Source organism: Propithecus coquereli, unplaced genomic scaffold, assembly GCF_000956105.1.
Source record: "Propithecus coquereli isolate 6110/MARCELLA unplaced genomic scaffold, Pcoq_1.0 Scaffold13, whole genome shotgun sequence".
Lineage (NCBI taxonomy): Eukaryota > Metazoa > Chordata > Mammalia > Primates > Indriidae > Propithecus > Propithecus coquereli.
Genome location: NW_012137191.1, coordinates 8566302 through 8582976, shown reverse-complemented (window position 1 = coordinate 8582976; position 16675 = coordinate 8566302). Strand labels below are relative to the sequence as shown.

At 34.8% G+C, this 16675-nt stretch overlaps 1 protein-coding gene across 1 annotated transcript in view; it reads right to left on the bottom strand.

Moving 5' to 3' along the window:
• The window catches only part of ABCD2 (ATP-binding cassette, sub-family D (ALD), member 2), a 58374-nt gene extending 42725 nt beyond the window's left edge, over window positions 1-15649 (bottom strand). The window contains exons 1-3 of the mRNA XM_012638433.1: window positions 14280-15649; window positions 12555-12735; window positions 1024-1139 (exon numbers count right to left, since the gene is read on the bottom strand). Coding sequence (XP_012493887.1) covers window positions 1024-1139; window positions 12555-12735; window positions 14280-15218 — 1236 coding nt within the window. The 5' untranslated portion in view covers window positions 15219-15649. The remainder of the gene's footprint in view (window positions 1-1023; window positions 1140-12554; window positions 12736-14279) is intronic.
• Window positions 15650-16675: the final 1026 nt, after the last annotated feature.

The following is a 16675-nucleotide window of genomic DNA, read 5'->3' as shown; positions in this document are numbered from 1 at the left end:
GCCTCGGCCTCCCAGAGTGCTAGGATTATAGGCGTCAGCCAACACGCCTGGCCAATACTATTCTTTCAACAAATATTTATTAACCATGCATAATATTGCAAGAATTAAAATGAATATTAGGAATGTAAAGATGAGTAAGACAGGTTCTGCTTTCAAGGAGCTCAGGGTCTGGTGCAGGAGATAGACAATCATAATGTGGTGAAGCACTAGATGTACACAGCAATGAACACAAAAGGAAGACCTAAACTCTGCAGGGAAGGTGGGAAGACGTGGAATGGCAGGAAGGTTTTATATGTTGTTGTGAGAATTCAATGAAGGATGGGTAAAAGTTTACAAGATGTATAAGTAACATTTTTAGCTAACATTTATTGAGAGTTTAATATGTACTGTTTTTAATATCCTACATGTATTAACTTCTAACAACCCTGCAAAGTCAGTGTTACCATCATCCCCATTTTATAGATGAGGAAACAGAGACAGAGACAGGTTAAGAAACTTGACCAAGGTCACATAATTTGCAAACACTGGAGCAAGAACATAAATTTAGGCACTCTGACTCTAGAGTGCACACCTGAGGGTTTCTTTAAAATTTAAAAACAAATATGTCATACTATACACAGAAAAAGAGGGGGAACAACAGATAGTGTAAAAATTAAAGGATATTAGTAGCATTACACTTGGGAATTGCTGCCCTTAATCTCGATTATACTCAGCAATTTTGGGGAGAGAAAAGATATGTTTTTAAAATACTAAGTGTACCTGGTAATTTACATTTTACTCAATTGTCATAAATTTTATTTTAATTGAATTGGCAATAAGAAATGCAACACCAGCTTGGGCAATACAGCGAAACATCATCTTTACAGAAAAAAAAAAAAACAGCTGGGTGTGGTGTTGCATGCCTGTAGTCCTAGCTACTCAGAATGCTGAGGTGGGAGGATCACTTGAGCCCAGAAGTTCCACCTTGGGTGACAGAGTGAGACCTTGTCTCTAAAAAAAAAAGAGAAAGAAAAATTCAAATACCTCTTTGTATGAAGACATAATCCTTTCCATAGCATCAGCTCCTGAGGCTAATAAATTTCGAGCAGTGGTAAAGGCTTCTGTCCGTTCACTAACCATAGCTTGTTTTTGGCCATCCTCTTGCTCTAAAAGCAAATTACAAAACTTCTGAGTTTTTTCAAGTAATGAAATGTTTTATTTTATACAACTAAATTGTGGCTAAAACAACCACATATTAATTTTTCAGTAGTACAGCAATTTTCTAGAAATGTGGTGAATTATTAAAAATACAGTATTTGTACCAGATTTTGTTTAAAGCTTCCTTTGTTTTGTTATTTTTCTAAAAGGAGAGTTAAGACAGCTAAATCCATAGGAACTAAGACCATTTTCATTTACCATTCTTTCAACCCTTTCCATATCCAACTACCGGCCCTTAGAAGGGAGCAATAAAATACTCCCAATTTGGGCAATAAATACTACTACCCTGAATATAAGCAAATATTTATGGTGTGGTTTCTTTAATAGAAATGCAAATTAGCTGATCCTCATAATCTAGCCTCTGTCTACCTTTCTCAACCATCCTTCGCCCTACCACAATACAGCTGCACCCTACACATGCCATATGCTGTTAATCCTCTGGTATTTGCATACGTAATTTCTTCTGACTTTAATATACTTCCCTTCCTTTTTGGCCTCTTTCTCCTTCTTTAAGAGTTAACTCTGTAGTATAAGCTTTCCTGAAAATCCTTATCTGACCTTTCAGTGGACTGTAATTTCCTTGAGGGTCAATACTGTGTGCTTTATTCTTTATTTCTAGTATTCAGCATAGTGTCTAGCATATAGTACTCCTCAATGTGTATTGAATGGATGAATGAGTGGATGGACAAATGGATGGATGAACATTCTAAAATTCTGTCAATGCAGAATTATGGTTAAGAGTTAGGAGTCAGACAGATTTGAATCCAGGTTTTACTACTTATGGGCAAGTAGTAAGGTGAGTAGGGCAAGACACTTATCCTCTCTACAACTATTTTCTCATGTGTAAGATGAGGAACGTGATAGTACTATATTATCTCAAACAACCCTATCTCTTATGGTTATAAGTGTTAAAATTGAAAATCAAATGAAGCATTAGTCCAATACATGGCACACAGTAAGTGCTTTAAATGTCAGCAGTCATTATTTTCTCTAATTATTGCTATTATTGAATACCTACTCAATTTTAGTCTTATTCTTCACAATTATCTTCTTCAAGTTGTTGCTTTATTCTTTCCATCAATTTGATTCTGTACTTGGTCCTTATATAGATTATATTCAAAATCCCAAATTAGATGTAAATTAATGAAGAAATTATCAATAATATAGATAACCATAGGCCCATTTTGATATATTTCTCTTCAATTTATCTCAAAGGTTTTTCCCCCATAACAGTGAAAATATATAATTTACACCTGGCTATAATTACCAGAGATTTAAAATCTTTACTTGCTCATGGACAGCTTAGTTATTTTGAAAGGGATCCATGCACAATATAAGCTGAAATTCACCCAGCAGATATTTACTGAATACCTAGACACCTAGATGTGCAAGAAATTAGTCAAGATACTGTGGGACATACAGGGATATTTGTGATTTTCAGGCTCTTTCCTGAGGGAGCTTACAGCTTGATAGGAGAGAGAAAGCAAGTTCCCAAACAAGTATGCAGGACAGCCTATGACGAGAGTTAATATAACCTGTTTAGAGGTAGCAAAAAGTATTTCTTCCTACAAGAGACAGAAAATACTTCATGGAGGAGTAGACTTGAGGTAGGTCTTGAAGACTGCATATAATTTTAATAGGTCCCAAGTACAGAGTAAGCAATGACACAGAGAAAAGACATTTCAAGTAATGTTAATTGAATGACAAACTGGTCAAGTTACAATATGGGTTGATGTTAGGTACTTCTTTTGCTGAGTATCAGAATCACCAAGAGTTCATGGAGATTTTTTACCATAGCTGAGTAAGGTCCCTCTGAGCCCTGTGTTCTAATCCTTGCTCTAGAGAACTACAGTTAGTTTCTTTGAAGTCAGTTTCCTTGAAGAAGAAGGAAAAAAAAGACTAATGAACACTGGTATAAGTGAGGAGTGAAAGATATGTTTAGATAAATAGACTGAGAACATGTCTTAGATTTAAGTCTGTTATCCATCTTGAATTAATTTTTGTGACTGGTGAGAGACATAGATTCTGTTTCAATCTTCTACATGTGGCTATCCAATTTTCCAGCACCATTTATTGAATAGGGATTCTTTTCCCCAATGTATATTGCTGTCTACTTTGTCAAAGATCAGATGGCAATATGTGGATGGTTTTATATCTGGGTTCTCTGTTCTGTTCCATTGGTCTACATCTCTATTTTTGTGCCAGTACCATGCTGTTTTGGTTACTATAGCCTTGTAGTATAGTTTAAAGTCTGGTAAAAAGTCTCCAGATTTGTTCCTTTTGCTTAAGGTTGCTTTGGCTATTTGGGCTCTTTTCTGGTTCAAATGAAACTTAGAAGTATTTTTTCTAGATATGTGAAAAATGATATTGGTATTTTGATGGGGATTGCACTGAATCTGTAAATCGCTTTGGGTAGTATGGACATTTGAACAATGTTGATTCTACTGATGCATGAGCATGGTATGGTTTTCCATCTGTTTATGTCTACTGCTATTTCCTTCCTCAGTGTTTTGTAATTCTCCCTGAAGAGGTCTTTCACCTCCTTTGTTAAATATATTCCTAGGTATTTTATTTTCTTTGTTGCTATTATGAAAGTTGTTGAGTCTTTGATTTGGTTCTCAGCTTGACTGTTTTTGGCATATAGGAATGCTATTGATCTGTGTACACTGATTTTGTAACCTGAGACTTTTCTGAATTTATTTATCAATTTCAGGAGTCTCTTGGTGGAATCTTTGGGGTTTTCCAGATAAAAGATAATATCATTAGCAAAGAACAATAGTTTGACCTCCTCTTTCCCATTTGGATACCTTAATTTCCTTCTCTTGCCTGATTGTTCTGGCTAGGACTTCCAGCACTATGTTGAATAGAAGTGGTAACAGTGGGCATCCTTGTCTTGTTCCAGTTCTGAGTGTGGAAATGCTTTCAACTTTTCTCCATTCAGTATGATGTTGTCTGTGCATTTGTCATATATGCCTTTTATAACTTTGAGATATGTTCCATCTATGCCTATTTTGTTAAGAGTTTATATAAAAGGGTGCTGAATTTTGTTGAATGCTTTTTCTGTATCTATTGAGATGATCTTATTAGCTTTGTTTTTGCTTCTGTTTATGTGCTGAATCCCATTTATGGATTTACATGTGTTCAACCATCCTTGCATTCCTAGGGTGAAGCCCACTTGGTCGTGGTGGATTATTTTTTTGATGTACTGCTCAATTCAGTTTGATAGAATTTTATTGAGGATTTTTGTATCTATATTCATAAGGGATATTGGTCTATATCCCTATTTTTTGTTGTGTCCTTTCCTGGCGTTGGTATCAAGGTGATGCTGGCTTCATAGAATGAGTTGGGGTGGATTCCTTCTTTCTCGATGTTATGAAATAATTTCTTCAGAATGAGTACTAATTCTTCTTTGTAGGTCTAATAAAATTTGGCTGTGAAATATGAAACCATAAGCAATCTAGAAGAAAATGTTGGAAAAACTCTTCTAGATATTGGCCTAGGTAAAGAATTTATGAAGAAGACCCCACGGGCAATCAAAACAACAACAACAAAAATAAATAAATGGGACCTGATCAAATTAAAAAGCTTCTGCCCCACCAAGAAAACAATCAACAGTGCAAATAGACAACCTACAGAATGGGAGAAAATATTCACATGCTATACATCCAATAAAGAGCTAATAACCAGCATCCACAAAGAACTCAACAAATCAGCCAAGAAAAAAACCAAACAACCCCATTAAAGTGTTCGAAAGACATGAACAGAAGCTTTTCAAAAGAAGACAGTTGAACGGCCAATAAATGTATGAAAAAATGCTCAATGTCACTAATTATCAGAGAAATGCAAATTAAAACCACAATGAGATATCATCTAACCCGAGTGAGAATGGCTTCTATCAAAAAGTCCCCAAACAATAGATTCTGGCATGGATACAGAGAGAAAAGAACACTTATACACTGTTGGTAGAACTGCAAACTAGTGTCACCTCTATGGAAAATAGTACGGAGATTCCTCAAAGAACTAAAAGTAGAACTACCATTTGATTAGCAATCCCACTACTGGGTATTTACCCAAAGGAAAAAGTCATTTTTTCAAAAAGACTCTTGCACTAGAATGTTTATTGCAGCACAATTCACAATCACAAGGATGTGAAATCAACCCAGTGCCCATCAATTCATGAATGGATTAATAAAATGTGGCATATGTATACCATGGAATGCTACTCAGCCATAAAAAATGAATTAACACCCTTGCAACATCTGAATGGAACTGGAGACCATTCTCCTAAGCGAAGTATCTCAAGAATGAAAAAACAAACAGCACGTGTACTCTCTATTAAATTGGACCTAACTGATCAGCACTCATGTCCACAGATGGAAGTAAAACTTAACAGAAATCATGCAGGTGGAAGAGAGTAAATGGGGATAGGTGAAATCATACGTACCAGAATCGCCCAATGTACACTATCTGAGTGATGGGCACATTTATACCTTTGACTCAAGCAGTACAAAAGCAATCCATGTATGTTATCAAATACCCCCATAATAATCTGAAATTAAAAAAAAAGAAAAAAAAGAAACCAGGAACAGAATGTAGATATTCTTAAAGACATTAAAATGTGTTATAAAATTTAGATAGTCACAAAAGAAAGTGCACTGAAATAGTGAGTTGCTATATCAGTTAAAACACTAAGAATAGTTTTGGCTCACAGAAAATCTGGCTGACAATCTCAAATAATTATGGGATTTTATGAATTTGGGTTAAAAGAAATTTGAATGATAGTTTTCATTGACAGCCTCTGTTAAGAAGAAAAAATACTTTCACAGATGGACTGGTGTTCTACATGGCATGGTAATTTCCATGTTGCTTTGGCAGATTAATGCCTATTGGGTTTTCTTTGTGTTTTTAGCAATAAAATAACAAATAGCTTCCCACAGATTTCGTATGACTTTTATTCTACTGGTTGTTCTTTGGCAGGTACTGTGAGAGCACTGCCAGCAGTATTTTGTCATACACACAACAGCCAACTGCCTGACCTCTATGACAAGGCCAGATTCCTTAGTGTCAAGACATATAAATCCATGACCTAAAATACTAATCAGTTTGTAGCATAGGTCAACACATTTTATTATCCTCACCAAATATTTTAACTATTTATGTTAAAAGTTCTTCATTTAAGGATTTAATATTTAACATTATACCTATTTGTTTTACCACTACTGCTCTAACAGTAATAAGTATATACTGAAAATTGCTCACATCTCTTGCTATTTCACTGAAAAGGTAAGAAAGAATTTTAAAACTAAAGTTATATTATTATACATTTATCATACCCTTGAAGGGTATGATACCCTTGAAGGGTATGGTTCACAACATGAAGAGTGAACCATAATGTAAATTATGAAGTTTAGTTAATAATGTATAAATATTAGTATCTCAGTTGTAACCAATGTTCCACCCTAATACAAGATATAAATAATAAGGAAAATGACAGGGGGGAGAGGGTATTTAGGATCTATGTACTTTCTGATCAATTTTTTGTAAACCTAAAACTGCTCTAAAGAAATACAGTATATTAATATTTTAAAAATAAAAAAGTAACACAATTCCTCTGTACTTTTCTTGACTTATAATTTCAGTTTATTTCTCTTCATTTTTTTTAATCTTTGTCATCTTGACAAGTCTTAGCAAAAACTTATGATCTGAACCTATCTCATACCACACACAAACATGAATTCTAAGTGGATTGAAGATCTTAATGTTAAGTGAAACCAGTGAAATTTCTGTAAGACAAAATAGGAGAATATCTTCGTTAACTTGGGTTAGGCAAATATTTCTTAAACAGGACACTGGCCACACAGAAAATTATTGATAAACTGGACTATATTAAAATTATGAACTTCTCTTAGACACCATCAGGAGAGTAAAAAGGCAAGAAGATACAGAGTGGGAAAAGATATTTGAGATTATGTGTGTGTGGTGTGCATGTATATTATGTATCTGACGAAAGACTCATTAATTACACAATATGTAAGAACTTTTACAAATCAATAAGAAAAAATAGATAAGTCAATTTAAAAATGAGCAAAAGACTTAAAGGCACTTCATAAGAAAGGCTATCCAATGGCCAATAAAGGAGTGAAAGTGTTTAACATCATTAGTCATCAGAGAAATGCAAATTAAGGCCACAATAAAGTACCACTATACACTCATGAGAATGTCTAAAATGAAAAAGACTGAGAATATTAAACATCGAAAAAGATGTGGGGGAACTAGAACTCTTATATGCTGCTGACGGGAATGTTAATTCAAAGAACTTCTTTGGAAAACTGTTCTTCAAAATCTACTAAAGCTGAACCCATGCATAGCCTATAATCTAGCGGTTCTATTCCTAGGTAAGTACCCACAGATATGCACACATGCACCAAAAGATATATGCATAATTATTTATAGCAGCACTTCCCCAAACTGGATATACCACCTAAATGATTACTAACAACAGAATGGATAAAGTGGTATAGTCATATAATGGGATACTATATAGCAATAAAAATGAATGAACTATAGTTATTTAGTTAGTTATTTTTAACTATAATTCATTCATTTTCATTGCTGTATTAATTTTTATATGTTTATGAGGCTCATAAACATAATGCTGAGTGAATGAAGCCAGTCACAAGAGAGTATGTATTGTATAATACTATTTATATAATGTTCAAAACCCAGCAAATACTAATCAATGGTGAGAGAGTCAAGGGTCAATATAATGATTACGTTTGCTATGGCTGAGGGGAAAATGGGGTGGGGAATAAAACTAAGTAGGTTCATGGAGTTTCTGGGGTATAGTATGAGAAGGTTCTATTTCTTCCGGGTGGTGATTACATGTATGTATTCACTTTGTGGTAATTCATTGAATAGTACACTAATGATTGTGCCCTCATTGGCATATATGTTGTACTTTACAAACTTATAGCCACTAATATGCATAGCTAATTAGAACTTTAAAAGTATGGGTTTGGGCTGGGTGCTGTGGCTCGCCTCCCAGCACTTTGGGAGGCCAAGGCAGGAGGATTGCTTGAGTCCAGGAGTTCAATCCCAGCCTGGACAACATAGCAAGACCCCCATCTCTACAAAAAACAAAAAAATTAGCTGGGCATGGTGGCACATGCCTATAGTCCCAGCTACTCAGGAGGCTGAAGTGGGAAGATCCCTTGCCCCAAGAGTTTGAGGTTACAGTGAGCGATGATTGTGCCATAGCACTCCAGCGTGGGAGACAGAGCGAAATCTTATCTTAAAAAAAAAATTATGCCTTTGATATGTATTGATAATTACTGCTATGTTAGTTGGTCAACAGGAGTGTAATTATATCCAAATAGATCCACAACAATATAAAATGATATTTCAGTAATTTAGCATTGTTGAATTATTATATATATGAGACATAATATAGCAGGAGCTATGGATATAATCTGTTGGAGGTACATTTTAGGAATAAATACATCACACATGGTCCTAGGGTGCAGGCAAGCTTTAGTTTCACTCCTGAGAGGAGTGTCTCTTAGTTGGTACTTCTGATGTGCCACTTCACACTCACAGATCTCAAACATGTGGACATTACTGGCAGTGCTAGTAGCTCAGATGTTCTCTGTCTGTTAGATGTATGTGATAAGGTATGTCAGAAAGGACCCATACGTAGTTTTCTCTGGCCTTACCCAGAACTGCTCTTGATACAAAGAGAAGAAAGGTAGCCTACTAATGTTCAAGGATCAAGATTATAGCTCTCAGGTAACTATTTTCTTCACGTAATTTCAGTCTTTCTCTTAATACAAACAAAGGGGTACTATCCTTTAAAAATAACATAATAGCAACTATACATAATTAACTACTTTAATGCTTCTTTTTCAACCGTTTGGCCCCATGATTGCCTGGTTTCAAACTTAGTCAAGCACCTTATAGGGTAAGTTCCAAGGTAGCTAGTACAGAGGCAGCATGACAGCATGGTGCAGTAGAAAAAAGCAGTGCCTTAGGAGTTACGTAATGTTGTCCATCCTTAGGCTTCCACTAACTACCTGTGTGACCTTTGGCAAAGCTGGGGTTCTAGACTAGAACCTCTTCTGATATGAAGCTCTAGACTAGCTCCTCTTCTGATATGAAAATGGTATATTCTACATGCAATTTTATAATGTGAAGTTGTATATAAATAATTCTGCCCCTACTATAAGATTTCGCTCAAAGTTGTAGGTGAATGGTACAGCAAATCTACTACAGAACTATTTTTCTTTTCCCTTCTTACAAAAATTATGCAAGTTCTTCCTCCTATCTGCATTTTCACCTCTGACTTCCTAATCACTTTCAAATCCCTTGCTCCTTTAACCTACAACGATCATGTCCGCAAACATCTATCAAACATTTAGGCGCCAAGCAATGTTCTAAGTTTTATACATGTGATCTTTAATTCTAGCAACAAACCTGCTATAATTTCTCCCATTTTGGAAATGAGGAAATCGAAGGAAAAAAAGGTTAAATGATTTGCTCAAAGTCACAGCCTAGTAAACAAAAGAGCCAGCATTTGTTCCCAGACAATCTGACTCAGGAGCTCACAGGGTAAGAAAATAATAAATATTAATAATTGCTTCCACTTAAGTTTTTACTACTTGCCAAGGACTGTTTCAAATCACATTAAGTACAATATATGTAATTTCATACAAATTTTGAGAGATATATATACAGTTATCCCTATAGTTAAGATACGAAAGCTGAAGCACGTGAAGTTTGTGTAACCTTCCCAAGGATGGATAAGTATTAAATAGCAGAGCCAAGATTGCAACAGTGTTCTACTTCCTTCTTTATTCTATCTTCTTTTTTTCCTCCTCTACCCCACTTCTTTCTCTTTCTCTTTGCTATTCCTCTCTCTCACCTATTTTTTTCCACCTCTTTTTGCCTTAAGTATATAGCATCATGCACTTAATTCATCTCTAACATAACAAACAATTACAGGCATAAATGTAAATTAAGATTAAAGATTAGAATATATGGTGTGCAATTCCAAGACCTAAAACCTCAGAAGAATATCATTATGTAAAAAATAAAATAAATTCTTTTGTTTGAGTAAAATAACTTAGTATTTTCAGGTGTTAAACCATTGTATCTCAAATGTATTTAGTAAATATGTAAATATATATACATACAAACATTACAAACATATAGTAACCTTGGATATTACAGATTTTGAAGCACATGCTCAAATAATGTTCTGTCATATGAATTCATTTTTTTCTTCTATGAAATTCTTACTTTTTTCTGTATAAAAGTTCTATTTTGAGAAAATCTTTAAGAAATATTTGTTTCACTTGCATCATTGTGATTATTATTATAATTTCAATCTAAAATTTTAATGTTTCTTTAATTTAATATGATATTTTCAGGATTTGTAGGATTTATTTTTAAATATCTTATTAATCTTGTTAATAAAGCTTGTTAGATTCATTGCATATATTGTTTACTTCTTACTGGTCTCCGTGGGGTTCATTTGTCACCATTAATAGCTGCATTTTCTCTGTTTTATGTTGAATACTCCAGGGTTTTCTAACAAGACCAGTGTGTTCAAGCGCTAACAGAACGACACCATAATCTTGTCATTGGGATTGTCTCTAACATACATTATATACGAAAACTTTTAATGAATAACTTTTCAATGACTATCTGATAATTTTGACAATTCTTTTAGTAACTCTAATCTTAAAGCTACAGGTTTTTAAAGTCTTTTTAAATCTAATACTCTTTTGAAAAAGTAGTTTATTTCATTATTAAAGAATTATGTCTAAAATACTATTACTAACTATGGCTTTTGTAAAATAAATTTTTTAATAACACTTTTTAAGGTAAATTTTGAGACATTTAACCAGGTAAAATTTAATTTTCTCAGTGGTCTAGATATATAATCTATTAGATAGCTCAGCTGTGGAGTATAATTGATATATGTATAGCACTTAACACAAAGAAGGACTGAAAAATACAAATTTACTAAAATGAACATTTTTAGGTTAAGAATGACTCAAGTTAAACAAAATATTTTTGTAAGAATTGGTAAAAGCATTAAAGCACTGTTTTGAAACATTAAATCATATTGTAATTTTTTACTTTTTTATTAGATCATTTCAAACAAATATCTATTAATCCTTAATTCTATACCAAAATAACTTTAAAATTGTAAATTCTGTTACAATATTTTTTGTGTTGCCTTTTGTTTTCTAGGTAATGATGGTCACCATATATCAAGTACAAGTTCTTTACTTTATAAACATTATTTTATTAAAGCCTCACAACAACCTTCTGAAGTAGCCTTTCTGAGCCTTATTTTACAGATGAGAAAACTGAGGGTTAGAAAGTGTAATTAATATGACTAAGAAGATCCAGGTAGGAAGAGCGGGAGCCAAGAGTGGAACAAATCTCTGTCTCACTACAAAGCCCATGCTTTTGTCTACCTCTTTCAATATCAAAGCCAATTTTGGTCAAGTGATTTTTAAAGAGAGAGAGAAGGGGATGTTTTATTTTGGGAGAAGAGCAGAAAATACTGCTTCCTCAATTAATTCCCTTCTGTTCCAACCAACTAAGATCCAAACTCCCATCCAAACTTTCATACAACATTTTAACATTGTCTTTCTTGCCCTTATCTTTCGTAGTTATTCCAAAGGATAAGAAATGGTGGTAAAAACTGTTGAGACAGTGATAGGATAGAATTTGACAGCTGCAGTGTGACAACCTCCACCCCTACACCACAAACAAATCATGCTACATAGACAGTTATCTGTAGTACTCACAAGTACAGGAGATCTTGTTCCATGGCATTTTAGCACTCCCTGAAACAATATTCCTGGTGGTCTAAGGTAGTGAACCAACTTTTCAAATCACAAATCAGGGCAAATTCAATTACATTATAGAATATTTATAGACTAAATGTATGAAATGTACAGAACTAAAATTTAGAACATATGAGGAAAGCTTTTGTTATACTCTTTCTGAAGGTATTAACTTGTTTTGAGGTTAAATGAAAACTAGAAAATCACCCTATCAATATATTAGGCAGTATAATTTAAATTGCTCAAGATCAACTCCCAGAAACACTGCATCAGAGATCTCTGAAATATCTCAGAACTAGAAAGGTCTTTTAAGCCATTTGTCTCCTTCTTATTGCTGGTCTTATTACTGGACATTGCAAAATCTGCCATTGTTTCTGACCATTAATAACTATAGAATAATGGCTATGTACACAGTTTCACTCACACAAAACTAGCAATGACACCTTCAAGAGAAATAATGTTAAACATATGTTTGAGATTAAGCATAAATATCATTACCACCATCTGCAAAGCCAGTTGCAGTGATAATAGGTATGGCCACCATAATTAGTCCGCTGCTGCTCCAAACATACTTCATCAAGAACTGCTCTATCATGATGTACCACAAACGTTTGGACAAAATGAGGTTCATCTGATCTGCTAAAGCTTTGTAGCTTTTCTGGAGTTGCTTCATTTCTACCTATAGAGGGAAGAGGCAATAAGAATGAGCTATAAAAATAAATACTGCATGTGCTTGAAGACTTTCTTTAAAGATACGTACATAGTATTTTGTTTTACTTGGTATAGCATTATCTATGAGTCTTAACAATCAATAAACTCAGCTTAATATCAATATTAGTCATTATTTTGTTTTGGTCATGCTTGCATTATTTAAAAAAACTTATGTTACCCATTGAATATAATGTTAGGTATAAAATACATGTAATTTATAATTTAAAAATCATATGTATAGTAAGATATTAAAATTAAATGATATTCTGTAAGACATGAATAAACAATGTTAGAGCCTTATCCTTTTTGATCACACTAAAATATCTGAAAATAGACATATGACACCCATAAGTAGACCCCACTTTTGAACTGGCTCAATTTACTGTATTGTATGCAAGAAGCCTAGGCACAGTATAATTTACATCATTGAGTTCAATGATTCAAGGAGAATGACAAATCGATATGATTAACACAACACATGATACCAATTTTCAAGTAGGAGTAGAAGTCCTAAATTTGCTGTAAATTTTCTTCTTCAGGTTGGTACTGATATAAAAAAGACTTTGATAATTACTGATGCTTTAAAAATTAAATAATTCTGCTTAATGATTAAAATGCCATCTTCAACATCAGAATAATTTATTATTTCATTTGCCAAGTCATTTGTATTAAGATTTCAGATACATCATCTTCAAAATTTCTGCTGTATTTCATATTCTGAAGTTATTTTCATGCACTGTGAGTATACACAATTGGGCTAATTGTTTTACGGACCTGAGTAACATTGAAAATCTTGAATATTTAAAAATAATTTTCTTGAACTTCTTTGTCCTCCTCATTTCCCCTCTAATCTCAGCTTTTCCTTCAAAGTTAGACAAAATTTGACTTCACTGTCTCTTTTTATTTGTGCCAAAATATGGTGCTGACTGTGAACTAAGAGTAGTGGAAGTACCATTTTGTGAGACACTCTGGTGCTTTAGAACTGAAGACACTCCCTGTCGATCAGACATGCAAAACTGCCAAAGTTGTCTTCCATATGAAAGCATGGGTTTTGTTTTTCTCTTGAACAACAAGGGAATAACAACAACAAAGAATATCATCCTAAATTTTCCATCTCAATAGAAATGTGTTTACTCTTAGTTTCTAAATATATATTATCTTCACTGCTCTAGGACCACCTGCCAAGTTAGAATTTACATTTTAAGAAAATGCTTTAGTGATAATTCTAAGCATATTTGAGAAACTGAGTCTCAGTAGACTCTCTTTTAGAGTGCTGACAATTTTATTCTCACGAAACTTTAGAAAAGTTTGCACTCTATAATTCTATAATTCTTTAACAGCTTGTGATTACAAAGGGTAATGAAGCATATATTTTAATACAGGTTTACATGTCAGAGGAATCTAAGAAGCTAAAGAAGTGGGTCTGTGAACAGTACAACAGATGGTATCTAGCACTGCAGTGGCAGCTTGAACAGTCTCACATTTCACTCATCACCCTAATTTCTATCTTACCTTATGTCCTCTGTAAAAGGCAATTTCTTCCACATTGGCTATAATTCTGGAGTGCACATACCGCAAATAGCCTTTTCTATGAGCTTCTTCAGCAACCAATTTTCCAAATCTGGGAGAGCAGGCTTTCAACACTTTAGCAGTGGCATATACCACTAGTCCTGCTAACAGGGTGGGTCCAATTGGGCTTGCTCCTCTGGATGTAGCAGTTTGGATGAGGGTGTAGGAAGTCAGGATTACATCTAAAATAGGTTTGGTAAGATTGGAATACAAGTGAGCCACAGATTGGGAAAACACCATAATATCCTCAGTAAGAGACTGGTCAGGGTTTGCCAGCCTCCCATCCATATTGATCACTTTATAATAAGTCTGATTTGTAAAGTAGGTTTCATAGGCATGGTCTACTAGGCGAGTTCTGAAGGCCAAAGCCAATTTGCACTCCAGGTACCTTATTGCACTGTTGACGAAGGTAGCAGGGATAGCTATCATAAGCCACTTGATTAATTTGATGATGAAAGTCCGAGGCTTCTTTTCCACAATGCTTTTCACAATTTTTCCATCCAGACCAGCTACGTAAATAGACAGAAAGGTTCTTGAGATTAGAGCCACTGAGTGCAGGCAGAGCCACCCTGTTTCAGTGGTCACAAGTTTTGGAAAGAGAATTTTCCGAAGTTCTAGTAGTTGTTTGAAAAAATCTGCATTCACTCCAGGCGATGGTTTTTTACAAATGGTCTCGGTGCAATGCAGTATTTCTCTGTTCTCCGCAGCAGGATAAGCTGCTTCTTTTTTCTTTCCGTCCCCAGCTTGCTTTAAACGCTTGCCAATGATGGGATAGAGAGTTTTCAGAGCATATGCCGCAGCCACCAGGCAGGCAGCCCTCTTAGCAGCTCTCGATCGGGTCCATTTCACTCGATCAGCTGCTGCATTTAGCATATGTGTCATTTTCCCAGTTACACAAATAGGCTCCAAAAAGAATGCGTTTTAAAAGATCATGCTCCACAGAAATCCCCAGCAAATGTTTCGGAAAGTCCTACAACATTCCATAGTCTGCAGCGTTTCTCTTCTACTGTTTTGTTTTGTTTTGTTTATTTTGCTTTGCTGTGACAGATGCAGCAGAGCTCAGACTCCACGGCATCCACTGGGGATGAATCCCTCAGAAGCTCGAGCTGCACCAAGCTCCTCCCTCCCAGGCCCCTCATTGGCTGTGAGGGCGGTGGGACCTTGGAATCCTCGCTGCTTCCCTTTGAACCTTGAAAATAAGGAGAGAGCAAAACGAATTACATCCTTAAACAGGAGTTCAGAGAGTTAAATGTCTATTTTTGGAGAGGTCGAATCAGGCCAGCTGCTGGCGAACAAAACCTGCTCTAGCTACTGAGCATGCTCAGCGTCACTTAGAAACCCGCAGAAGTTTCAGAATATACATCTCTTCTCTAAGGTTTTAGTAGATGCCACAAGGGGAAGAGCAAGCAGAAAGGAAGATTTCCAGAGCTTTAGTGAGATGAAGAGAAAGAACCAGGGAAATTAAGTAGAAGGGACAAGAGGATCAACATAAAATGAATATGAAAAGGGTGTGAAGTGAATCTGAAAGGGGACAGAGAAGAAAGTGACAAGTGGGAGAGGCATTGGAGAAAGCAAAGTATGAAATAGAAACATTTGGATAGAAACACTTGAATCTGTCTGTTGGTGCTCACTTGCCACCCCCGCGCATTTTTTTTTTTTTTTTTTTTTTTGGCTATGATTCCACATACAGTCCCAGAACCTACCAGACAAGTTGTAATTGAGGGTATCCCTTGTTAAAAAAAAAAAAAGAACAGTAGTCTGTATTACAGAAAATAATTCTATATCTCTAGCCTTTTTCCCTTTTTCCACTCCATCCCCACTTTACTTATCCTTATAGTAAGAACCTTCCAGTCCTATAACTACTATTTTTAGCAATGGAGATCTGATGCACTCATTTATTTACAAGGTGACTTAAAGAAATGAGAGCAATGTTTCATTTCTACTACTCTCGTGTTAGGTAGTTTTTCCCTGGAGCTGTGTAACCCTGTAATTAAAGTTTAGCCATTTGGGTATTTAACTGGATTTGGACCTTCTCTAGGACCTTACTTCAAAAATTCTTTGTCTTTTACAAGTTTTTGTTTTGTTTGTTTTGTTTAGATTTAATCTACTGGCTACTTCCTATTTTCATTTTGTTTATTTGATAAAAACCAAGAGTGTAAAAAAAGATAAAAAAGTCTTCACATCCCTAGTGGAGGATTTAAACTGTTCAACAGGCAAGCAAAATTTTGCATTTTTTAAAAAAAATGTGAAGGGCATTTTTTAGGGAAGGCTGATTTTTGGTTTTTGGTTTTGGTGTGCACCACCATGCCCAGCTAATTTGTGTAAATTTTGTAGAGACA